Here is a 26,188-nt window from a genome sequence, read left to right on the forward strand (position 1 = left end):
TAATCTGTTACATTTTGCTTTATAATTTAGAGTTCTGTTATTGGGTGCATATACACTTTTATTGTTATATCTTCTTGATAGATTGACTTTTTTATAACTATGAAGTGTTATTTGTCTCTGGTATCAATTTTGTCTTAATAGCTATTTTGTCTGATGTTGATATAGCCACTCCAGCTCTTTTTTGGTTTCTGTTTGCATGGTATATCTTCTTTCAGTCATTTTACTTTCAATCTATTTGTATCTTTGACTCTAACTTATGATTCTTGTAGACAGCATATATTTTGTGTTATTTTCTAGTATACCATTTTAATTGCCTTGTTTCTTTCACTCTATTTTTTAAGTTATATTCTTAGTGGTTTCCCTGGGGATTACAATTCACATCTTAATATAAAATAATCTAATTCAAATTAATGCCAACTTAATTTCAATAGTATACAGAAACTTTGCTCTGTTCCGTTCCCCTCTCCTTTGTGTTATTATTGTCGTACAAATTACATCTTTATACATTATAAGTTCATCAACAAATTTTATAGTTATTCCATGTCTTTTAAATTAGATAGTGAATAAAAGAGTTATGTATTATATTCCTGTTGCTGCTGTAACAAATTACCACAAACTTAATACAACACAAATATATTATCTTACAGTTCTGGAGGTCAGAAGTCCAAAATGTATCAGCAGGACTGTGTTCTTTCTGGAGGCACCAGAGAAGGATCCTTTTTGCTTTTTATTTTTTTCCTTTTTTCAACTTCTAGAGGCCATCTGCATTCTTGGCTCATGGCCCCTTCCTTCATTTTCAAAGCCAGCAGCATAGCATCTTCATATAGCTCTCTCTCTCTTTGCCTCTTGCTCTTCTGCCCCCCTATTATAAGGGCCCTTGTGATTACGTTGGGTACATTCAGATAATCCAGGATAATAACCCATCTCAAGATCCTTAACTTAATCACATCTACAGTCTCTTTTGCCATATAAGGTAAAATATTCATAGGTTCTGGAGATTAGGATGTGGACCTTTTAGGGCCAGGGGAAGCATTATATCAGCCTACCACAAGTTACAAACTAAAATACATTTATACTGACTTCTATATTTACCTATGTAGTTACCTTTACTGATGCTCTTTGTTTCTTTGTGTGGTTCAAGTTATTGTCTAGTGTCCCTTCATTTCAGCCTAATGGACTCCTGTTAATATTTCTTTTAGTCAGGTGTATTAGTAGTGAATTCTCTCCGTTTTTGTTTATCTGGAAATTTCTTGATTTCTCCATCATTTTTGAAGGGTAGTTTTACTAGATTTTCAGTTCAGCACTTTGACTTTGTCATTACACTTTCTCCTGGCCTCCATGATTTCTGATAAGAAGTCAGCTATTAATCTCATTGAGGATACCTTGTTTGAGATGAATTGGTTGTTTTTACTGCTGTCAAGGTTCTCTCTACTTCACTTTCTATAGTTTGACTCTGTGTGTCTTGGTGTGAATATCTTTTAGTTTATCCTACTTGGAATTTGTTGAGCTTCTTGGATGTGTATATTAATGTTTTTCAACAAATTTGGGAAGTCTTCAGTCATTATTTCTTCAAATGTTTTCTGTACCTTTCTGTCTTCTCTCCTCCTGGAACTCCCATTATGCATATGCTGGAATGCTTGATGGTGTCTGACAGGTCTTTGAGGCTCTCTTCCTTTTCTTGATTATTTTCTTTTTCCTTCCACTCAGACTGGATCAAAACTGGATAATCTCAGTTGACTTATCTTCAAATTTGCTAATTCTTCTGCTAATTCAAATCTGCTGTTGACCCCTCTGTTGAATTTCTTATTTCAGTTATTATGCTTTTCAACTCCAGAATTTCTGTGTTTTTCTTTAATATTTTATATCTCATTATGGATATTCTCTATTTGGTGAGACATTGTTCTCATACTTTTCTTTAACTCTTTAGACATAGTTTTCTTTAGTTCTTTGAACATATTTAAAAGAGCTGATTTAAAATCTTGTCTGTTAAGTCCAATATCTGGGATTCCTCAGGACAGTTTCTATTGACTGCTTTTTCTCCTCTGTATGAGCCATATTTTCCTCTTTTCTTTGCATGGCTTGTAATTTTTTTTGAAAACTGGACATTTAGAAATAATATAATGTTTCAACTTTGGAAGTTGTTGCTGCTGCTGCTGCTGTTGCTGTTGTTGTTTTTTTGTTTTTGTTTTTTTTTTTTTTTGCTCTTGGGGCATGCTTTCAGTGCTCCAGTGTTAAGTTTACAACTGTGTCTTAGCTTTCACTCCATTGCATGCACAAAGCCTCAAGGTCAGCTAGACATGAGAGTTTATTACCTTCTTAGGTCTTTCTTAGGCATATGCATAGTCTTACATATGTGCATGGATTTTAGATTCCTAGGAATGTGTTAGAATTGATTGAATTGCCCTATGAACCTCTCATTCCCAAGATTTTCCTTGTAAGTTTTTCTGTCAACCTCTTGTTAGCCCTAGTTGATACTGCTTTCTTGTGAGGCTGTGATGTTAAACAATTGCCACTGATTGTTTCCAACAAACATCCTAAGGATACAGCTGTACTGTACACCTATATTAGGCTCTAAGTAAGGTCGAATCAAAACAAAGCCTGAGAATGGAGCTTTTCAGGGACTTGAAAGACAACTCAAGTAATGATAGTTCTCTGGTAATCAGACTTTGGAGAAGCTCCAAACCTTTTCTTACCCTTCCAGTGTCAGCTAGACTGCTCGTTTTCACAGCTACCATAGTTGTGAGGCTGTTAGTTTTCAAGGCTATCATGGAACTGGGGAGAGGGAGATGGGAATAGGGTAAATTTAAAATGCCCCGAAGCTTGGTTTTCAGCCACTTTTCTTGAATAAATACTTTTTGGATCATTGCAAACGTTTGGCTGATTTACAGTTCTGAAAACATTGATTTTAACAGTTTTTGCCAGTATTCTTATTGCTTTTATGGAGGAACAGATTGTCAGAGGTCCTTACTTCACCATTCTCCTCTTAAGTATTTTTGAGTAGAAGTATGTCACTGTCAAAGCTAATTTTATAGACATCTAGTTTACCAGTGTCTCATGTCTTTCCCCTGGCATGGAGATTGGTGACACAGAGTGCAGTAAGTGGACTCAAAATGGTCATCCAATTAAGTAAAATCTAATAACATTATCAGAAGAGAGCTACAAGGCCAAAAGTTCAAAGAATCAAAAGTAAGTAACAGACTGAGTGGACCAGGAGGATGACCTAATTGAACATCGGAGACTTCTCCTTTGCCTGCTCTCTCCCCATCCTTCACATCCCCCGTTTCTCACTCCATGTACCCATGACAGAGTGCATAGATCATGGTGTACAAGAAGCGTCAGAATGGGCGAAAGCTAATTAAGATGCTGTTGCGTTGTAGAAATAAAGTTTTCTTGTAGTGGTCTATTTTCAAAACACTTATCAGATGTTAGCTCATATAACCTTATAACTGGACAGGCCATGAACAAGAATCTGTATTTTATAATGGAGAAGAGTGAGACTCTGGATAGGTAAGTTACCCAGAGTTTTAGAGCTAATAACAGGTAGCATTGCTCTCAGCTCTTTTGATTTTTTGTCAAGTATTCTTTGCATTACTAGGTGATAACACTCTCTTAGAGAAGTTTTTATAGTAAGGACGAACCAATTTTGAGATGATTTCTGGAAGAAAAACCACCAAGATGTGTCTGGTTGGATATGTGAGATTTAAAAGGGAGAAGATGCCTAAGATTTCTAGCATAGAAAGTATAATTTCTGTGCAATGCAACTATCCAGAATATAAATTCTATTCTAACATGGGCAAATAAAGATCAAATTGCTAATTCAAATTGTTAATTCAGTGAAAGAATCAGGGAAATAATTAACTGAAGATTTAATTTAAGCCAAAATGTACATATTTTGCTAATTTTCCACAAGGTGTCAGCAGCACTTTAAACAATAGCAATTGTAGAGGTTACTTGGAATGGGATATCTAAATTTGTTAAATATTATGCAAATTGGGAGTATATTATTCTGTTATTTGTTCCCACTATCAGATTGTTTGTACTTAAGTAATTGACAAATTTCATATATTGTTTAGCGCTATATTCACTATTTTAGCATCTGCATTATTATAGCCTTGCAGCCTACTGTAGGGTTACCTAACTATAATACTAAAGTATAAGTTTTGACTTCTCAGAAGATTCAGAATATTACATATTGGAGAAACTGGGTCAGCAGGGGGCAGCACAGTCTTATAATGTTTAAAATTTGGTCATTTGAAAGGACCATTCAGAAACAGAAGGATATAAAGACAGTGTGGTACATGGTTTTTCAAGTTTTTCAAGCATTCACATCCTTTATTTCAAATGAGATATTATTGGTAACCCAAATATATAAAGTGATTTTACTAACAGAAATCTTACCTTATAATATTTATTTATAACATCAAACACCAAAAATAAGGGAGCTGTTTCTTTAACAAAACATATAGAATAAAATTTTTGAGATAGTACTATTTCTGTCTTCCTTTTATAAATAAGGAAATTGAGTATCAAGGAAATTTTAAAACATGTCCAAGGTCATACAGATGGCAAAATGTCAGAGTTTACATGAAAACCCACTGTCTTACTTCAAAGCACAGATACTCACAATTATACAGTAGCTGATAACATGTTTTAGCCTTGTTTCAGCTCTGAAATTAAATCCATATTATTTCTTTTTTAAATATTACACAACAAAAAGATGTCTGATTCACACAGATAAGGAGTTACAAATGGTAACTTTTAAAAAAACAGTTTGCTCTGCAATCTTCAAATACTTCTCAATAAACAGAAATGGCAGGTGAATCTTTAGTCCAAAATACAAAATTAAATCTCCAATACAGAAATGCACTGGTGTTCTCTAATATGTTAACAATTGGTGTAAGAAAGTTGACAGTTATTCTGTGTTTTTTAGATAAAGAAACTAAAGCATGGAGATGCTAAGTACCTTGCCTAAAGTCACATTCCATAACTGACAGACCCTGGTAGTCTGACTCCAAGGTTTGCTTTCCTTACGAGTACACTGTATCACCTATTTTAATACTCATTTATGTGCATCTATAGCTATTATTTTAGTTTTTAAATAGTTAAAAATATATTTTAAAAATGAAATTCAATAGAGTCCATTAACCACAGTTAGAAAACCAGTAGCCTTTGGATAACAGAATATAACCCAAAACTTAGGAGGCATTTTGTAATAATTTTGGGCTGTAGTTTTACAATTATCATTCTATTTCCAATAGTAAAAAAAAAATTATATTTCTATTAAAAACACAGATTCAGATCATCTCATTCAAAACAAATTATTTAAAGGGAAGCTTTAACACATTTGGAATACACCGACTTGCATAGGAATAACTGTGATTCTAACACTGTTAGGTTAGTGTCCAACTTTAAAAAGCTCACACCTCCCCTGGGTATGTATGTGAGGGCATTTCTGGGGTGCAGAGTCTGTACTACCTTAGCAATACAATATATGTTTCCATGACTCAGATACCTTAGAGAAAGAAAGCTTTCGCAGTTTTCAGAAATATGATAGATCAGTAAGAAGACAGAGAAGTCAGCTACATTAATTTTGAAACAAAAGCCCTAGGTCTTAACATGTGCTAAAGCTGTCAGGTTACAAAAATCTTACATGATTACACCCACTCTAACATGTTTCTAAACCTCCAATAATAATTATAATAAATTATATTTATTTCTAAATAAATTATAATTATAATAAATCAGATATTTTTAAAGCCTGTGTTTTCCTCCAGGGTAAAAAATTGCAATTTTTTGCTTAAGAGGTAAAATATACACAAAGACAGACTACGAGTGCTTCTCAAGGAAAGACCTATCTGTCACTAGCCCAACAAAGTAAATTGTGACTTCTGCCCAAGCACTCAGTCATGTGCGTGTTTGGCCTTACATTATTTTTCTGAGATGTAGACCTGAGATGTTGCTCCCAGTTCACTGTGCCTCTCTTGCTCTCCACTGCTTGTAGAGCAGGTCCAGTTTTTCTCACCCCCGCATTTCATGTTTTTCACAACTTATTCTTTTCCTTAAACAATCTTTATTAAGTGCTTGCTGAGCAAGAGATACTGTACTAATTTGGGGACATAAGAGATGAATAAAACAAAGGTTCTACCCTCAACAGTCTAGCAGGAAAGACAGAGCAACAGTTAGTAAGTGCAGTATAGTAAGTTTATGATGGAGTTAAGTGAGTAAAATTTGGCTTCAACCTTATTCCTAGAGCTACATCTTCCACCCCTCTCCCCACATGCATCAGCTACACCAGATCAATTTATTTACCAAACATGCTATCAACTTTTGGGCCTTAGCTCATCACACTGTCTAAAATGCCCTTCCTTCCCTGTGCCTTTTGAAATCCTTTTGGGGCCTACTTCAAAATCTCTTCTCAGGAATATAGTTTCTGATATCCCAGAGTTTATCACATCTACCTGTATTCTCGTATAAACCTTTCAAGACATCATAGTCTGCCTTAAAATCAATTCATCTCTCCCCTAGAACAGTGCTTTGTGCAGAATAGACATTCAATAAACTCTTACACTGCTGACTTCCAAAACTGTTTTGTTTCTATTCAATTCTGTTTCCTTCAGTAAGATAAAACAGTATTTGGCCTATTGATTACTTTTTTGCAAGTAGCCTGAAGTCTGTCTGGTCACAAATAAATTAAATCAGGATTGTGAGATGAATAAGAGTATTTCTAAAAATTATTAAATAAATGAGAATATAAATACTAGATATGAAGGTGTAATATTTACTGTTGATTTTCTACCAGTCTACTGTTCCCATTACTTCTTAGTTCTTTCCTTACATAACATCCTATTTTGTTCAAGTAGCCAAACCTAGGTAATACATAATTCCCACAGAAAAAACAATCCCCCTTGAAGATGAACTCACATTAAAAAAGAGTATAAGCAGAAAGAAATGATCCAGCATGAATGACAGCAGACCCAAAAGATAGATAGGTTGGCATTTCTAGGACATGAACTAATAGAACACTGTGAAAGAGGTTATAAAATAAATATGCTTAAAATGAATAAAGAGCTAAAAGAAGTAACAGAAACCACAAGGAAAGAACAAGACAATACGGGAAAAGAGGCAGATTTAAATAATGACCATATGGAACTTCTGGAATGAAAAAATAGAGTCATTAAAAATAGAATCAATGAAAAATATGAATAACAGGGTAAGGAGAATGAAGGGTAGAATGAGAATGTTAAGTATATTTTCTTATAAAAACTCCAGAGTGAGAGACTAGAAAAAGTGAGAGGCAACATTTGAAGTACATAGATCATCAGATTGAAAAAGTGCAGGTGCTCATAAGCAGGATTATCAAAAATGAACCACACCTATAAAGATTACAGTGATAGGATGAAACACCAAAGACAAAATGATAAAAGTAACCACAGAGAAAAGATAAGGAAAGGGAACAACAACTGTCTAACAGAAAGCTTCTCAACAGCCCTGAATACCAAACGGCATTGGTATAATATCTGTAAGGTTTCAAGGCAAATAAACTACAAACTTAGAATACTATAGCCACCTAAATTACTGCTAAGGAAGGGGGTAAACTCCAGATATTTTCAGGCAAAGACCAGGAGAGTTTAGCACTCATAGCTCATTGCTGGGATAATTACTAAAGCATATACTTGTGTATGAAGAGCACTGAATTCAAAAGGAAGAAATAAGATGGTGAGCCGAGAGATTATTAAGTATGTAGAATATCTAAATAAGCAGAGATAGATCAAGCAGAAAAATACTAGCAAAGATATGAAAGATTTTAGTAACACTTAAGTTTAATTTAATGTATTTATGTGGGACCTCTACTTAATAAACGTAAGCCTATGTAGAACAGTTACAAATGTCAACCATATATATGCCAGGCCACAAAGGAAGTCTCCACAAATATCAAGGAGTCAATATCATGTCAACTTTGTTCTTTGACCACATTGGATTGAAATTAAAAATTCATTCAAAACTATCTGGGGCACACACACATACTACATGCTGGACATCATTCTAGTTATTTGGTGTACATTAATGAAAAGCAGAAATAAATTTTGACCTGCATGGAATTTTAATTCATTAGTGGGGAGGGGAGATTTGAGATACAGTAAAGGTAATAAATATAGTAAATATATAGTATGTGAGAAGGTTATACGTATTATGGGTAAAAGAAACCGAGTGCACAGGATCAAGAATGCTAGTTGGAAAGGAGTTTTAATTTAAATAAGAGGTCACTGGAGACAATGTAATATGTGGGCAAAGACTTGGAAGAGAGGAAGGCTTAGTCATTTGCATATCTGGAGAAAGAACATTGCAAGCAGATGGAACAGCCAGTCCCCAGAGCCCAGAGTACATGTGTTGTCTTCAGGAAAGAGCAAGGAGGCCCATTTAGCTAGAAGTCCAAGACTGAGGAGTAGAATAGTAGGAGGTAAGATACCACCCCTCAAATCTATATATCTAGATATGCAAACAAACAAAAAACTCTCTAAATTAACTCAGGGTCAGAGAAAAAAAGCATAATGGAAATTAGAAATATTTAGAATCAGACAAAATGAGAACACTATTAAATTTACGGCATACAGATAAAACAATATTATAGGGAAATGTATAGCCTTAAATATATTTGTAAGAAGATAAGAGTGCAAATCGATGAGCTAAATAGTCTTCAACTCAGGAAGTTACAAAAGGAAAACAAGGAGAAGTTAATGAAAGAAAAAAAGTAAAGAGGTTTAAAAAACAAAAGCTGGGTTTTTTAAAATGCTGATAAGTTAAGTAAACCTCTGGAGCTAGATCAGGAAAGAAAAACATTACATTAAATGAAAAGGAGGACATAATCATCAATTCAGTCGAAATTTCAGAATCATAAAGAGAATAACTCTAGAAAAACAAGTTTGGAAACTTAGATGAAATGAGCAATTTTTTTGGAAATATAAATTTCTAAAAACTGATTTAGGAATAATAGAAAACATGAAATGACATTACCATTAAGAAATTCAATCAGTAGTCAAAAAGATTCTCATAAAAGAAAGAGAAAGAAAAAAAGTTGAGTTTCAAAGGCAAGTTTTACCCAACTTCAATGAACAAATAACTTTCCTGGAATAATAGCTATTTGATGAAATGTGTATATATATATACATACACACACACACATATATATGTGCATTTTTTTCTGAATTCAATTTAACATTGTTTAACTTGAGGTTTCTGCATATGTTTCTAAGTGAGATTGGTTTATAATTTTATGTTCTTCTTGTCTAGTTAGTGTCAAAATTATACATCTCAAAAGAGAAGCTGGGTACTTTTCCTTTTCATCCTCTGAAATAGTTTATATAGCATAGGAGTTGTTTGAGAGCATGGGGAAAATTTTATAAACTTTTTAAACCAATTTTATAAACTTTTATAAACCAATCTCACAAGCATGTGTGCAGAAATGCCAATTTAAATATGTTCATATTGAATGTAGCAAAAAATAATATGTGCATGTGTATACGTACTTATATATACATACAGAAATTTTGATAAGAGCAGGAGTTTTTATGACCATTTCTCCGTGATGATATATTCAAACATTAGTAAAAGAAAAGATTTTGTTTTTATTTGTTTTACAATTTTTGCTGTATTTTAAATCTTATCAATAAGTTTTCAGTGTTAATATGAAACAACTTTCTGTATGAAAGAGAAAGTGAGAATTTTCTACTTTTTTTTCCACTCTTCATTAGCTAACCTGTATATCAGGTGTACTATGTTCGCTGAGTATAATAACATTCCCTTTCACTGAACCATCTTTCCCTCTTCCTTGGCTCTTGCAAGGCTAAGGCCCTCAGACCAAACCCAGCAAAGAGACAGAGGGAAGTAGCCACAATTGGTGCAACCCCTCAGTAGCAGGGGTGATAGTCCTTACTGAAGGCCAAGGGGAAAAGAAGCAGGGCAAACAAATCAGTTGAATAGGCTCTGTAGTAGACATCTGTTTTTTCTGCCTAGCATCCATGTCTTCTGTGGCCACAGTATCCAGATTTTGCTTGGGAGACCAACTTGCTCCTGTACTTTGGCTGAAGTGACTTCATTCCAAAGCCCAGAATTAGATCTCACGGGCCTTAACTAGTGAGTTCTAGGGTTTCGGTGAGAGCAATCAGGATGCTGTCTTCCTCTTTCCCACAACACTCAGAGCCACTGAAAACCCTGGCAACTTGGAGCGAAGAGTCTACCTGAGAATAAAGCCAAATTTGGGAAACAAGCCCAAGGAATGGAGGAGAACTGTTTCCTAGTGACATGGGTTGAAGCCTGGATCAGTGAGCACCTGAAGCTACCCTTGTATTAACCGTTATATTACAGAAGCCAGTAAATTCCCTTGTGTCTTTTAAGCCAGTTAAATTTGGTAGCAGTTTGGTGGTTAAGTGCCTGAAGCTTCTCAGCACCAGGCTTCCCTGGAGGGAGGGAGACAGACTGATGTTCTGCAGGCTGAATCCTAGTGGACGTGCAGGGGCCCATAGACGGCAGGAGGGCTTGCTGCTGCCATCCAGCTCTCTGTCCTTACTTTTGGATGCTTTCTGTTTCTGTCCCTCCTGTGTTTTTGGTTGGGAGCTCTTGATGGCCTCTGTACCCTGTTGCTTTGGGGCAGACCCTTCCTGGGAGGGCCACTTCTTCCCCCGCCAGTAGCCATTATCTGTCACTTGCAACCAAAAGCATCCTGATTCCAACACCACTCTGAAATTTAAACTATCCACCCATCCACTGCTCATCCCAGTAAATTATCCTTTAGAGTCAATGGGTGTGTTTTTACCCCTACCAAAATACAGAATGGCTCTCCTTTACACTGGATTGGGGAGGGCGTGGAAGTGGAAGGGGGGTAAGGTTTGGAGCAGCTATGCTGTTCTTGCTTTCTCCTTCCTGAAGTTGCCTCTGGTTATCTCCTCCTTACCTTGTCTGATAGGCACTCGGTGCCTTGGGGCTAGGGAAGGGCCCCGGAGGAGCGAGCACTGCTGTTGGAGATGCCGCTTACCAGGTTTGCAGCAGGTGGCCGCCCTCTGGTTACACTTCAGCGCCTTCATCACTCCATTTCCAGGAAAGTATAATGGAAGCATTTTGGGTCAAATTACCTTAAAAAGCAGAAAATTTATTCTAGCCACAGTGAAAAATAAATTCAACAGAAAATATTCAAATTCATAATAATTATCATTGTAGAGTTCAGCAGTTTTACCTTAAAAGTACTGAGTAGAAGTGGTTACAAGTAAGGTGGAGTCAGTTTAGTACTAATAAAAAGCCCCATACGTTTACTTAATAGGAGTTCTGTTGTATTTTCAATCTTACGTTTTTCTTTCTATATTTACAAGTTCCGACCTGATTTTAACCTATTAGCACCATTAAAGACATGTAATGGCTGCCATAAGTACTAATTCTGCTTATGGTAAACATTGTATAGAGTTTATTCACTTTTCTGAAAAATTAAATAATTTTTTTTCTACTTTTACAGAATTGCTTATAATCCTTCACCCTAGGGCAGAGGACTCAGGAGGAAAGAGAAGAAGTATTAAAAAAGAAATAAAGTATTATGTTAGATGGGAGGAAGTTATACTTTTACTTTAGGGAGGCTATGGGACGATTCCTTTAAGTAGACCCAATTATGATTGGGATTTGTTTGACTTTGGGTTAATCATCTGCAGTTACTGCCACCTAGGGAAGCCTCAATTATAAATTAATGATGGGGTCTGCAGTGAGAGTAGGTAGAGATTCCTGAATACACACTGAACCGAGCAGCATGCCCTGAGGAATAGTTGGAGGAAAGATGCCACTTGAGTATATAGTATCTGTATTTAATTTGTCTTTACTGCAGTTACTCTATTTATATAGTTATTCTGTACTGCTTTCGTTGTAATCAGTGATCCCCTTGGATTGCCACACCTATACCAACCCTGGATAGGCAGTTACACTGATGGCAGTAGAAAGACCATGAGATTAGCACTTTTTCTAAGGTATAAATTCAGAATGAACTCTTCAGACAATAGTTTTTTGGTTTTTTGGGGTGGTTTTTTTTTTTTTCTGTTAAATACTACTGTATTTCAGCTGGGCTTACTAAAATAGAATGTGATCGCCAAGAATCTTACCACTCTTGCTTTTTTTTGTTGGGCTTAGAAACAAGGACATTTTTGCAGCAGTAAAGCAGGGAGATAAGTTAGCTGTTTTTCTTAGGAGCAAGAAAGACCTTTCCCAAGACTTTCTCGGGACATCACTTTGTTGCACAAAATTGGCAATATGACCTCTGTGTTGATAAGAAAATATTAGATTCACATCTTATTATCTGACAGTAGGTTAATATGAAAAATGCTATACTATGAAAAATGTATTTCACAGTATTCTAACAGATGCTGCTAGTATAATAGCCTAATGTAGCAAATGCACCAAATGTGCTTGAGCATGTTTTTGACACTATTTTCATAAGTGATGATATATCCTAATTGAAACTTACTAAAATTATGTTTTCTCCTCCAACTGTCATGAAAACATACCAAACTATGTGTTTTGTGTACCCATGATTTAGGAATATAAGATTTATCTTCCTTTTGGTTTTCTCCTCTATGGTTTAGAGTTAGATTTGAAAATATGAGATTTTTATCCCTCTGAATATTAGTCCCATGAGCTAATTCAGTCACCAAGTATGTATTAATTCTCCTTGATTACTTGTATAGGCCAACCTAGATTCAAACTTGAAGACTTGTATAAGACATTTTTAGATTTTTTAAATCTAAAAATCTAAATCTGTAATTTTTAAATCTAAAAACTTGTTATAGAAAATAGTATTATAGTCTTTTTTTTTTTTTTAACTCATGGAGTGAATCCCTTTAGGAATGTTCAAAGAAAGTCCTAAACATTTTTATTATTGTTAATTTGTATATGTTGTATCCTTGTATCATGTAATTCTTTTCATTAAACCTTTTTTCTTGTGAAACCAAACACATAGTAGAAAAGTGTAAAAGGCAGAAATGTACAACCCATCTAACTACCATCCAGGTCAAGAAATAAAACATTACCAGTACCCCTCAGAAGCCCCCATGTCCTTCCTAATCACTATTTCTTCTCTCCCCACCCCTAGAGTTAACCAGAATTTTGACTTTTAAATTAATCACTTTCTTGCTCTCTTTATAGTTTTACCACCTATTCATGCATCTGAAATACTATGGTTTAGTTTTGCCTGGTCTTTATTTGGTTTTTGTTTTGGTTTTTTGTTGTTGAAATTTACATAAATGGAACCATACAGCTAAATATCCTTTTAGGTTCAGCATTTTGCACCCAAAATCATGTTTGTAAATGTAGTTATAATTAGTTTCATTGCTGTATAGTGTATATATACTGTATGTACAGTATAGTTGCTGAATTATATGAAGTCACCACAAATTGTTTATCCGTTCCACTCTTTGGGGTCATTATAAATAATGCTACTATGGACGTACTTTCATATGTCTCTTGGTAAACATTGCACATATTCCTGATCGAGATGTATACATATGGAATTGACAGGTATTATGGTATGTGTATTTTTAACATTTTAAAAAAACATATCACTTTACACTATAACCATTGGAATATGAGACTTCCCATTTCTCCATGTCCTCACCACACTATTGTTTTAGCCCAGCTATTTGTTGTGTAGTGTTAGCTCATGGTTTTAATTTCCTTTTCCTTAATTAGTAATGAAGTTGAACATCATTTCACATATTTATTGACCATTCTTTTGTGAAAGTGCTGGTTCAAGTATCTGTCAAGTGTTTTTATATTGTGTTGTCTTTGTCTTATTGATTTATAGGTATTCTTTACATATTTGGGATTTGAGCTCATTGTGAAGTATATGTGTTTCAGAGGTGTTCCACCTTTGTTGTAAATTAACTGTCTATTATGCATGGATTAATTAGTGGACTTTCTATTTAACAGTCTCTTACACATTGTTTTATCACATTGTCTTAAGTAATGTACCTTTATTATAAATTTTGATACTCAGTAGAGCAGAGCCCCCTATCTTGTAATTTATTTTATTATTTTTATTGTGGTAGGAACATTTAACATGATATCTACCCTTTAACAAATTTTAAGTGTACAGTATTGTTAACTGTAGATATAATGTTGTACAGCAGATCTCTGGAACTTAATTATCTTGCAGAACTGAAACTTTACACCCATTGAACAGCAACTCTCCATTTCTCCCTCCTCCAGCCCCTAGCAACCCCCATTCTACTCTCCTCCTATGACTGACTATTTTAGATATCGCGTATAAATGGAACCACACAGTATTTGTCTGTGACTGACTTATTTCACTTAGCATAATGTCCTCCAGGTTCATCCGTGTTCTCACATATGGCAGATTTCCTTCTTTTTTAAGACTAAATGATATTTCATTGTATATATATACCACATACATTTTAGAATTAGCTTGTCAAGTTCCACAAAGAAACCTGTTGAGATCTTGATTATGATTGCATTTAATCCATCAATTTGGAGACAGTATTGCAAAATTGAACCTTATAATTCATTAACATAGTATATATAGTACTTCTAAATTTCTCTCAATAATAGTCATAGTTTTCTGTATAGAGTCCTTGCATGTCGTTTGTACATTTATTCCTAGATACTTTATATTTTATGTTGTAATAAATGTTATTTTGAAATAAATGTTATTTTAGGATTTGTTCCTGGTATATAGCAATATATGGATTCTTAAATTTTACCTTTGCAGGCAACTGTAATACCTCTGTGGAGTTGATTAGATTTCACGTGTGCATAACTATATAGTATGCACATGAGGACAGTCCAAGTCATTACACCTTTTATTTCATTTTATTGCCTTTCATAAGGCTAGGACCTTCACTGGCTGGAATCTCCAGTGCAATGCTGATTAGAAGTGGTAATAGTTGACATCATTGTGACATCCCCAATTTCAAAGGGGAAACATTAAAAAAAATTCAGTATGGTGTTACATGTTGCTCAATTTGGTTTGCTCAGCGTTTATTTAGAGTTTTGAATCTAACTTTATGAATGAGAAAATCCTGTAATTTTTAATAATGTCCTTGTCAGGTTTTGTTTTAAGGTTTTGCTAGTTTCTTACAGGAACCTGGGGAGTGTTTCCTCTTTTCCTGTTTTCTGAAAGAGTTTGCATAAGACTAATATTATTATTTAGAATTCACTATTGTAGCCATGCAGCTAAAGTTTTTGAGTTTTATTTTGTTGGTTTTGGAAAAGTTTTTAATTGCAAAGTCAATTTCTTCAGTAAGACTGTTCAGATATTCTATTTCTTCTTGTGTCCATTTTGCTTAGTTGTACTATTCTAGGAATATGTCCGTTTCGTCAAAATTTCAAATTTGTTGGAAGAAAGCTGTTCTTACTCATTTTTTAAAACTCTTTTCATGGCCTATAGAATATGTAGTAGTGTCTTTTTTCATTCCTGATATTTTTTCATTTGTGCCTTGTCTCTTTTTTTCTTAATTGGACTAACATTTATCTATTTTTATTAATCTTTTCAAATAACTTATTTTCATTATCATTTAATTACCCATGGATTATTTATATTTGTATCCTTAATTTCCAAATTTATAGGAATTTTCTTCACTAGAACGTAGTTTGGGTTTCTAGCTGTTTCAAAAAACATTCTGAATGATTTCCATCGTTTGAAATTCATTTTTGAAATTCGTTTGCTTTTTTAAATTAATTAATTAATTAATTAATTTGTTTGTTTGTTTTTGGCTGCATTGGGTCTTTGTTGCTGTACGCGGGCTTTCTCTAGTTGCAGTGAGTGGGGGCTACTCTTCATTGCAGTGCGCACCTCTTGTTGTGGAGCACAGGCTCTAGGCACGTGGGCTTCAGTAGTTGTGGCTCACAGGCTTAGTTGCTCTGTGGCATGTGGGATCTTCCCAAACCAGGGATCAAACCTGTGTCCCCTGCATTGGCAAGCAGATTCTTAACCACTGTGCCACCAGGGAAGTTCCTGTTTGCTTTTTTAATAAATATTTTTGTAAAAAATCCACTGCATGCTTGAGAAAATGTATGCTTTATAGTTGTAGGATGGAGTGTTCTGCATATTACCATTAGGTCAGTTTTACTTATTGTGATATTCGAATCTTCTACATCATTACTGTATTTATTTGCCTGCTTGTTTGGTCATTTACTGAAAGGAGTATATGGACAACCCCACTGGTTGTGGATTTGCCTATTTCTCTTTCTAGTTCTGACAATTTTTGCTTCTTTTATTTTGAGCCCATGTTATTAAATAATGCAAACTTGGAATTACTTTATCTTCCTGGTAAGTTTGCAGTTTTATCATTATTGAGTGTACCTCTTTATCTCTAGTAATAGTTACTGCCTTAAAGCTAACCTTGGCTGATACTAATGTAGTTACACTGATTTTCTTTTGGTTATTATTTGCATGGTAAATATTTTCCCACCCTTTTTTTTCAATTTCTGTATATCAGTGTTTTACATATTGACTTATAAGTAGCAGATTTTGTGTTTATTTAATCAAAGTCTGCCAATCTTTGTCTTTAAAAGACAGTTAAGACATTTACATTTAATGTAATTAAGTCTGAATCTGTGTCGGTCTTTTAAGGTCAATACATCTTTTTTACATTCAGGAAAGAGTTCATTGACCCTATGAGTTTAAGAAATTTATCTTCTCTGATTTGTATCCAAACAGGCAAGAATTTATGAGACCTTCTCATCTCCTGTCATTCCTTTGACTGCTGTATAATGAAAAGAGATCCAGGAACTAAAATATGCTAAGAACATTTCTAATCTAGTGTTTTGTGAATTTTGCTTACAACTCTTGTTTTTATCATGACTTATCTACCTAATTCCAATAAATAGGGCATTACCAATGTATCTATTAATATATCTTTTTTTACAAAATACTATAAAGATTTCATTTTTGATTGCAGGGCTGTGACTCCCAAATGAGCGTGTCAGAAGTCTCCTGTAGTGAAAGTACATCCTCCTGTCAGTCTCTTGAACATGGCTCAGTTCCAGAAATTCTCATTGGCCTACTTTATAATGCCACAACTGGAAGACTATCAGCAGAAGTGATAAAAGGCAGCCACTTCAAAAACTTGGCAGCGAACAGACCACCCAGTGAGTGAAAAATATTTTTCTTAATTCTAGTGTTTTCTGTACTTATGAGACTCTCAGTGTAGGGGCTTCAATCCTATCATTTAGTCTTAACCAATCAATGATGGTGTAATCATCAGCTAATCTGTTTCATGTTTTCTATTTCCAGCCATTTGGGAAGTAGAAAGATCTGAAATTCAAAATATTAATTGTAAGGTGACAAGACTTTAACTTTTTCAGCGTCTGCAGAATGAATTAGCCCTATCATAGCCATTATCTTCTAATGCCAGAAAAAGTTACAGGTTTTTTTTAAAGGTAGTAACATTCCACAAATATGATGAGGAATGCTTATAGCTGTTGTTTTTAACTGAAGATCAATGTCGTGTTTCCTGTCTGCATGCAGTACTATGAACTAATGTGTATACTTCTATATTTTTCCTTCTTTTCTCCCTTAACAATTTAAGAAAAAACTGTTTCTTCACATTTTTCCTCCTTTAAAATTATAAATCAGTACTGCCAGCAGAATCTTTTCTTAAATGGAATGTGCTTTGCTTTTCCCAGGACAAACAGAATAAGGAATAGTTTGATATTTATGCTCGATGCTAGGAAAGGAAAGCTAGATGGTATAGATACCTCTGCCCTGTCTATATGCTTCTCACTCTTCTCTCTCCTTATCTCTCTCCCAGCTCAGGAGGCTGGGGATAGGTTATGCACAGAGAAATTGTCACGCAGTATACCTCCAAAATTGTTTATTGTTATCTGTAGAAATAAACTGGGAAAGTAGCAGCCTCTTTATATTTCTCTAAAATTAAAGCTGTTAATAACGGCCTAAACTCAAAATTTGAAAGGAAATCTTGAGTAATAATGGCAACCTTAAATTTGTTTAACAATTTCTCACAGACTTGCTTGAAGCAATATTTCACTCCAAGTATCAAATAATTGTTGGAGGGGAAACTTTTTCCACCCTTGAATTAACTTTACTTCTAAATATCCTAAAAATTATTTTTTCAATCAAAGTGAAAAGTCATAAAAATATATTTAGTGTGCCCTCAGTAGTACTGGAAACCTCACTTCTTACAGACATCATGCAATGTATCTGTCCCTTCATTAAACGTCAGAAGGCCAAAATTAGATTTATATTTCTACCCTTGGACGAGTGACCTAACTTCCCTAAGCCTGTTTCCTTATATGTAAAATTAAGGTTGTGTTTCTCACAGGGTAACTGTGATACTCAAATCAGATAAAGGCACATAAAAAGGATGGAATTATTATTGTCCCCTTTTTCCTTTCAGAAGGAAACATTCAGAAGGTGGAAAAAAGCAATTACTAGAGTAAAGAACTTTGGAAGTGTGACTTGGTTATCTTCATTAATCCACACTAGGAATGCAAACTCAAATGGCCTGGGAAGTAACTTAAATGAGCAGAATTTGTAGATGAAGGAGAAGGAGCATGGAGAGGCCTGTGATAAATGCAGGGATGCACGCCCTGCCTTAAGACATACGGATTCAAAATTTTTGAACACGGTTTATTATTTGGGGTTACATTTAGCCACAAGCTGTCAGTTTGCAATTCCTGCTTTAGCTAATAGTTTATTTTTTTGACAAATCTTTAACTTGAAATGCTAGAAAGCAGCAGAATGAAATGACAGATTTGCCTTTCTGTCCTTGCTGAACCCACTCTGATAGAAACAGAGAAACACTAATCAGAACTAAAATGAAGCAGGGGGTGGGTGGAGGTAGGGCTGGACAATAAACAAGTTAAGAGAGATTTGCATCCACAACATAGAGTAGATCTATCAGGTTAAAGAATAGGTTATAGCAATTTCCATTATTTTAGAATTAGATCTTCAGTAGTAGGACAGTTCATGGTATTAGCTGGGAAGTAACTAGTAGGTAAATATAAGTCAACATTAAAACTAATTATATGAAGTAGAGTATTTATAAAGTAAAATATGACAGTTTTATCAGTTTGTCTATTGTATATAAGACTGTGACCCTTCATATATACCTGGGTTCTAAACTTTGAACTATGTTATAGACTGACTAATCCAATTTTTATCCCAAAGGAACAGTGATAACATTCAAGAACAAAAATTTTGGTAGTTCTATTTTATTTTGCATAACTTAATTTTATATGACATTGGGAGTAAAATAAAGTGTTTGAAATGTTAAATATTGCATGGATAAACTTAAAAATTTAGAAAAATAATAATAATAATGATCCTTTAATGACTTTTATTCAGTCTTTTATGGTCCGATAATTTGCATGATTCTATGTTCAATGTGCTTTAGACCAAGAAAATATCATTATAAAGGTATCCCCCTTTAAAACAGTGTAATTTTTGTTTAAGATTACACAATGACCTTAAATATTCTCATTCCATGAAATTTACCCAACATACCCTTTTTTCAACCCTCTTCCTGAATTAAAATGCTAAAGTTTTGTGTTCTTCCACTCCAGTGAACAGTGTTTCCTCTTTAATTCTAACCTTTGACCCTCTTTCACCCAACAATTGACATCTGGTCATTATTTCTTTTACTGCTTTCCACCCCCTGTTGTCAGATGGACTGTTCTGTTGTCTAAAACACTTGATAGGTGGACAGGTTTATATAATCCGAGGTGAGTTCCTGTAGAGGCTAATTGGATGTTGTCTTTTCATGCAAAAACAAAATACCCTAAAACTTGCCAGCAGTGAAGCTGTCCACCATGTTGATTTCCAAAAAAAATGCACATTTATTATCTGTGGTACTTTAAATAAAACTAACTTAGAATTTATCTCTGATTATGGATGATGGTATTCAGAGTATCTATAAAACTAGCAAAACTTTTTAAATTAAAGGTTTATTTTTTCATTCATTATATTTTGATTCATAAGTAGAAATAGATATTTCATGAGAAATATTGCAATTTTCATTACAATTAATTGAAATTTTGATATGAAGTACACATGATGGATCTACATGCTGAAGATAATTTGCATGAGTTTAAAGAACTTGAAAACACAGTTGTTTGAAAAGAGGGTTTATCTCCCAAGTAACCAGGTAATGAACTGTTATGTTTCACTTGGTACACTAAACATCACATCAATTTTTTTTTTAATAATTCATGAAAATAGTTAAGATACCATACCTAAAATTTCACATTAAATTGTGCCAAAAGGGAATCCTGTAGCATTTAACTATCCAAAAAGCACATTAAATGTATTCTTGCATGAAACCAGGAGAAAGTTTTACTTGATTTGCTAAACTTTGAGCCCTTAGTGCATTTGGCTTCATTTTGGCCCTTAAATGTTTTAAAAATATATTTAAAAACCACATCCATGCAGAGATTTTTTTGACATTTCATCCTAAGCTGTTTTGATGTCATCTTTGCATTCTTGTCTTTCTCTTTTCCTCCTTACCATTTGCCTTCATTTCTATTCGTTTGTTTATTCTTACACTCTGAAAGCACAGTGGAATGCTTTACAGTGTTGTGGCTAATTGAGCTTGCTAAGTGTTTATTAATGCTATGATGTCCTGCTTAGTGAAGCTAAACGGGGGTGGGGATGGGAAGGGCGGGTAGTGGGAGGTCAAGGATGGGGGTGGGAGGGTGGAGGAAGGATTATGAGGTATACCTTTAAATTCTAACTATAATGTAGAAATAGTGAGGTTAAGATATTATTACCCCCAAAAGATTTTATGCCTACTTAGCATTCTCTGTACTTGTCACATTTTATTATCATTTAATCAAAATGGAATTATTGGATTTCTACTAAACATGGTATACACCATATCCTTATAAAGTATAAACACTTAATCTTCTCAGCAAGTGTTACAAGAAAGACGTTTTGAGTTTGTTTCAAATGATATTTGTGGTATGTTGTTTTTTTCTGTAGATACATATGTTAAATTAACTCTACTGAATTCCATGGGTCACGAGATGTCCAAATGCAAGACATCCATCCGCAGAGGGCAGCCAAATCCAGTATACAAGGAAACTTTTGTTTTTCAAGTGGCCCTATTTCAACTCTCTGATGTGACACTCATACTGTCTGTGTATAACAAACGCAGCATGAAAAGAAAAGAGATGATAGGCTGGATTTCTTTAGGTCTGAACAGCTCTGGAGAAGAGGAACTCAATCACTGGACTGAAATGAAAGAGTCGAAAGGACAGCAAGTGTGTAGATGGCACGCATTGCTAGAGTCGTGATGACTAGGATTAATGAGCAATTGCAGTTCAAGGCAGCATCATTTCTGAGTACAACATTACTCTTCTTACCTAGTCACCTATTCTTTGAAGAATCATCTTTAACATTCTACCCAAATGCTTTAAATTCTGTGGAGAGAACATCTAATACTGACATAAATGAAGAAAAGAAGTGTCTCTAGTAGAGCTTGTTTGAGAAAATGAGAAACTTTCATCTTTCTTAAACTGACAATCCTCCAGAGCTTTAAGAGCATCCTTTTGGTTTGAAGTTAATTTTACTTTAGCAAAAGAGCCAATAATTTTATGAAAAATCAAAATTATAAATGATTTTGAAAATCAGAATTTTTAGCTGCGGCACCCTTTTAGGTCACCCTACATATTATACACAAGACATATTTTGACTGGCTCATCCCTGGTGTTCGTAATGTTCTTTAATATGAGAAAGTCATTCTCCAGCGTTGTCAGATCTAATGGTGAAAGGTTTCAATCACATTGAAAATCATTTTATTTCAGATATTTTCCCTTTGTGCACTTAGTTTTGTTGTGCCTCAGTTCTTCTCAATAGCACTAAATCTAAGTGCAAGCAAGTATTCGTTTTCATAAGGGAATGTTTTTTATGTGTTATTTTAAGAAAAGCTCACTTCTTCAATTGCCTCTGATTTTGCCTGATCCAAAGAGACCAAGTTACTGTACTGGTCCCTTGCAAGTCTTCTAGACAGGTTGTACTGTAGACCATGTAACTTTCTGTTGAAAGCACTTCCTGTATTCTTGTATTCCAATGTAGGAAGCTAATAGAGCAGGACTTCACTTTAAAATCTCTTTCAATGGTTGACTCTTTAAAATTGTAGTAATGTGAAAATACATTTTTTACAAACTAAAAAAATATAGTGAATAAGCTGTTGAAAATTGAAAACAATTCAAGTTAAAGAAAATTTTAATCATCTGCTCTGAGTATTTAGTAACCAACACTGCATAAAGCAGGTAGCATTCAAATAAGAAACAGTTCTCTTCACTCTTACTTCAATTTGTATTTGTGATCTAAAGACTCTCCAGTTCTAAGTTTGAATCAGAACATCATGTTAAAAACAGTTCTGAGATTCCTTAAGAAGTTTCTAGTGACTTGTGACTAGATTTTATGAAATTTACAGGTACGTTCTTCAACGTGATGTCATCCTGTGCCTTCCATGTCAGTTAAATTTGCTCATACAGCTTGAAAGTTGTATTTGCAAAATTAGGCCTTCAATTTTTATAAATGTGAAGATTAGATTCCTCAGAACAGTGTCACAAGATCTTTATTTCCTCTGAAGTATGTAAAAGTTGTATAGTGTGCTAATTTTTTTTAAATGGCAAGGCATTTGTTGTTTTTATATTTAGGAACTCTGATTACCAGGAATATTATAAGCTGTTTTCTTTTTAATTTTGCTTCTTATCCAATATATAATTTTATGCATATACTTTATTAAATAGAATATGTTTTGTATATATGAAAATTTTTTTTTCTCTTTCTAATTTCTAGTTAAATTAGAAACATACTATTTACCAATTACTAAAAAGCATTATATCATTGTTCCTAGTCCCAACTAAGTACTATGTATTATTATAAGCTAGAACTTGTTATTACCATAATAACAAAACCATGCATAGATATTATTACTTCAGCCTGGCTGTACTGAAAGGCCTTAAAAGAAATCCAAAAAGACAGTGAACTACTAATATTTTTTAGTTTAAAAAATGGCAGCTCTATGCATTCATACACATGAGTTATATGATAAAATACAAATGCTATATCAGGTGACATGGGGTTTAAGAATGTGTGTTAGAGAGTTGCATTAAAGGGAAAGATCTATTCTTTTATTATTACATTAATGAGCATTTTCCAGGGTTTTATAAATGAGTTAGTTTATAAAGTTAAAACATGAATCAAATGATAAAATATCTCATGAAAGTATTTTTAGCAACAGTTATGGAAAGAGATTGGAAGGGGGGCTGTAGATTTTACTGAGAAATTGGATTTAGGCATTTGATGCTGCAAGTATCTTTTCTGGCTTTGAAACAGCTAACTGCATTGCTAACAACTGGGATCGTCCTAATAATAAAGAGTTATCAGTCTTATCTGTAGCTGTAACAAAGCCTAATCAAATACATATGAGACCAGCTTGGTGCTTTCTCCTACAGCAAGGAAAAGAACACTAACTAAATGTTATTTGTTAAATCTGTCTTTCTTCAGACTATGCCCAGAATTTTGTGTGTGTGCTTGGATATATCCTTAGGGGTTTATCTGGTCTGAGTATATCAAATCCAGTATGGCCTAAAATTTAATCAACAACTTTTAAATATTTCAAGAAAGACCCTACCTCCACCCCAGCTGCCAAGTCCTCAAAGATTATGAAGTGTATGTATGTGTATCTGTATACACACACACACACATGCCTATACACACAACATATATATACAATATATATATGTGTGTGTGTGTATATACATATATATATGTATTTATATGTATTTGTACATATGTATTTGTATAAGTGAAGGTGCCCTGGCTTTCTCAGATAACTAAATAGAAAAGCATTTATCAAGTTTATGTATTATTTTTCTCCTCCGTATGTTTGCTAGAAATTATATTTGGTTTTGGGTGCTATTTGCTGCCATTCTCCTCCACACACAGCAAAATATATATCTTTTTATCCTTTGGATTGACACAGCTTAGAGTAATTACTCCCCCAAATTTGTCTATTATTTTAGAAAAAGATTAAATAGGGCTCAAGAGACCCACTCACTCTACTGAATCTAATGTAGGAGACGGTACTACTGCTCTTTTGTGTGCTTGGATTTGCATGAAAGCTTAAAGGCAAAATCTTGTATCTTAGCAATTAAAGCAAATAGGGGCCCACTGGTGGGCAGCAGGTGTTGTCTGAGAAACTTGAGAAAGACAACCCACTTTCTTATTGTTCTCTTAAAATCTCCTAAGTTTTATAATAAAATGAGATAGTCCAAATACAGCGACTGACTGGCATTCATGGGAGCTCCTGAGCCTGGAATTACAAGCTTTATTTGTCTCCCAAATGAGCTGCAACATGTAGTTGTTTGTTACTGCCCAGGAAGCAAAGTGTGTTTTAAATCAGAAAAGAATTTGTTTAGTATATCCTCTTACCTTTAAGAAGTTTTCTTCCGTAATCTTATGTCTTCTGTACTATTCGCATTTTGTGTGAAATCTCTTTGCGTATTTTCTTACTGTGCATTCAGTGAATTCTCAATAATGTTGTATTTAGTGACAAAAATAATAAACTGAATCACAATTTTTAAAAAAGAAAAACCAGTGAGAAAATATCTAAACTACCCTTATTAATACATACATGTTTAAGTGTAGGGCCTGGTAGGGCACTTCCATCTAGTCTAGTTCAGAAGCCCAGGGCTATATGTTAAATCATTTTCTTGATACCATCATCATTTTCACTTATCTAGTGAATCAGAAGCATAATCAATGCTTGCAAAAGAAAGGTAGCACCAGTGGGGCAAGAGTTCATAGAACTGAGGGTGTTCTTTAAGATGAAGATAGAGATCAAATGATATCATAGTTTTTCAAGTGAACTGAGAGATAGGCTATTTGAAAGTGTAAATTTTAGATGAAACTTAGAACAGTAGCCACCAACAAATTTTTCAAGGTCTCTATCCAGCTGTTAATAGCGATAACACAAATTCACTTTCATGAAATTGCCATTTGCCTACATAGACTAGATAGTCTACTCATAGAGATTTTTCTCATTGATAGCTATTATTCAGAAGTTTTCACTTTTTTTTCCTTTTTACTGTCCCCAGTTCACCCATGACCTACACTGGAGGTGGCCATCAGTATCATCATCACCAACCAAACTCAATACTGAGCACAAGGTTAAACATACTATGGAGCATTTTTCTTAAATTCACTTTAAAACATCATCTGTATCCACCAAAATGTCTAATAATGATGATGGTAACTGCTATAATTTAGTAAGATCTAGCACAATAATTTATTATTTTGATTCTCACAACAGTGGTATGAGGTAAGTAATATTATCAACATTTTATAGATGAAGAAACTGCAGGATGGAGGTTAAACAGACTTGCCTAAGGTCATCCAGTAAGTAAATAATATAACTGGGATTAGAGCCCACATATAAATTACTCTAAAACCTATATTATACATATTGCAATTGCATCCCTCTTTACTAGTTGCAAGAAAAAACAGGACAACATTATATTCATCAGTAATCCCACCCACTTTAATTGGATGGCAGAACTAGAAAAAGAGAAGGAAAAAACAGAGCTTGGGAAAGAGAAATACAAGGCAAAGAAGAAAAGAAGATTAGAGGGTTTTTTTTCCTTCTTGGGACACAAATGGTACTTTTGTGTCATACTTTGTAGATGACTTACATTTTCAAAGACTTGGGGATTAATTTACTCTGCCAGTTTACCCTATACTTACTTATATTCTGAAAGTGTATTAATCAATTTGTTCTGTCCCTTGTCCACTGTTGGGAATCCAAAATATTTTCATTGTACATGATCCCCTTTCCACCCTACCAAGTGGATAGCCTGTGTCCATGAGCACGTATCCTGCCAATACCAGTGGTGAAAGGAAAGACTTTTGTCTTCCTCTGCACTCTGATTGCAATTTAAGTTGCTTCTCTACCCTTTCTTAAGGTTTAACTGGATTACAGCTAATTTTATTACATATGTCTCTCCCCTTGGTAGTACTTAATGCTCTGTCTTGTTATCTTTATGTGCCCCTTGTTCATAGTAGGCACACTATAAATATTGAATAAACTAAATTCCCTATGGAGGAAATCAATAATACTGTTATATGTCTCAATATTTATGAATCTTATCTTATGCATGGATTTATTTATGTCTT

The 26,188-nt window shown here is 34.2% G+C and overlaps 1 protein-coding gene across 3 annotated transcripts in view; it reads left to right on the forward strand.

Annotated features, from left to right (window-relative positions):
* The window catches only part of SYT14 (synaptotagmin 14), a 272,609-nt gene extending 246,989 nt beyond the window's left edge, over positions 1-25,620 (forward strand). For 2 of the 3 annotated variants that reach the window (XM_082464357.1, XM_082464358.1), the window contains 2 exons: positions 16,944-17,133; positions 20,984-25,620. In XM_082464357.1, the coding sequence (XP_082320483.1) occupies positions 16,944-17,133; positions 20,984-21,297 (504 nt within the window). In that variant the 3' untranslated portion in view covers positions 21,298-25,620. Of the gene's footprint in view, positions 1-16,943; positions 17,134-19,671; positions 19,729-20,983 lie in introns of all 3 variants that reach the window. The other variant, XM_082464356.1, reaches the window with a different exon arrangement.
* The last annotated feature ends 568 nt before the right edge of the window (positions 25,621-26,188 follow it).

This window comes from Balaenoptera physalus, assembly GCF_965194825.1.
Source record: "Balaenoptera physalus genome assembly, chromosome: 1".
NCBI classification, from domain to species: Eukaryota; Metazoa; Chordata; class Mammalia; order Artiodactyla; family Balaenopteridae; genus Balaenoptera; species Balaenoptera physalus.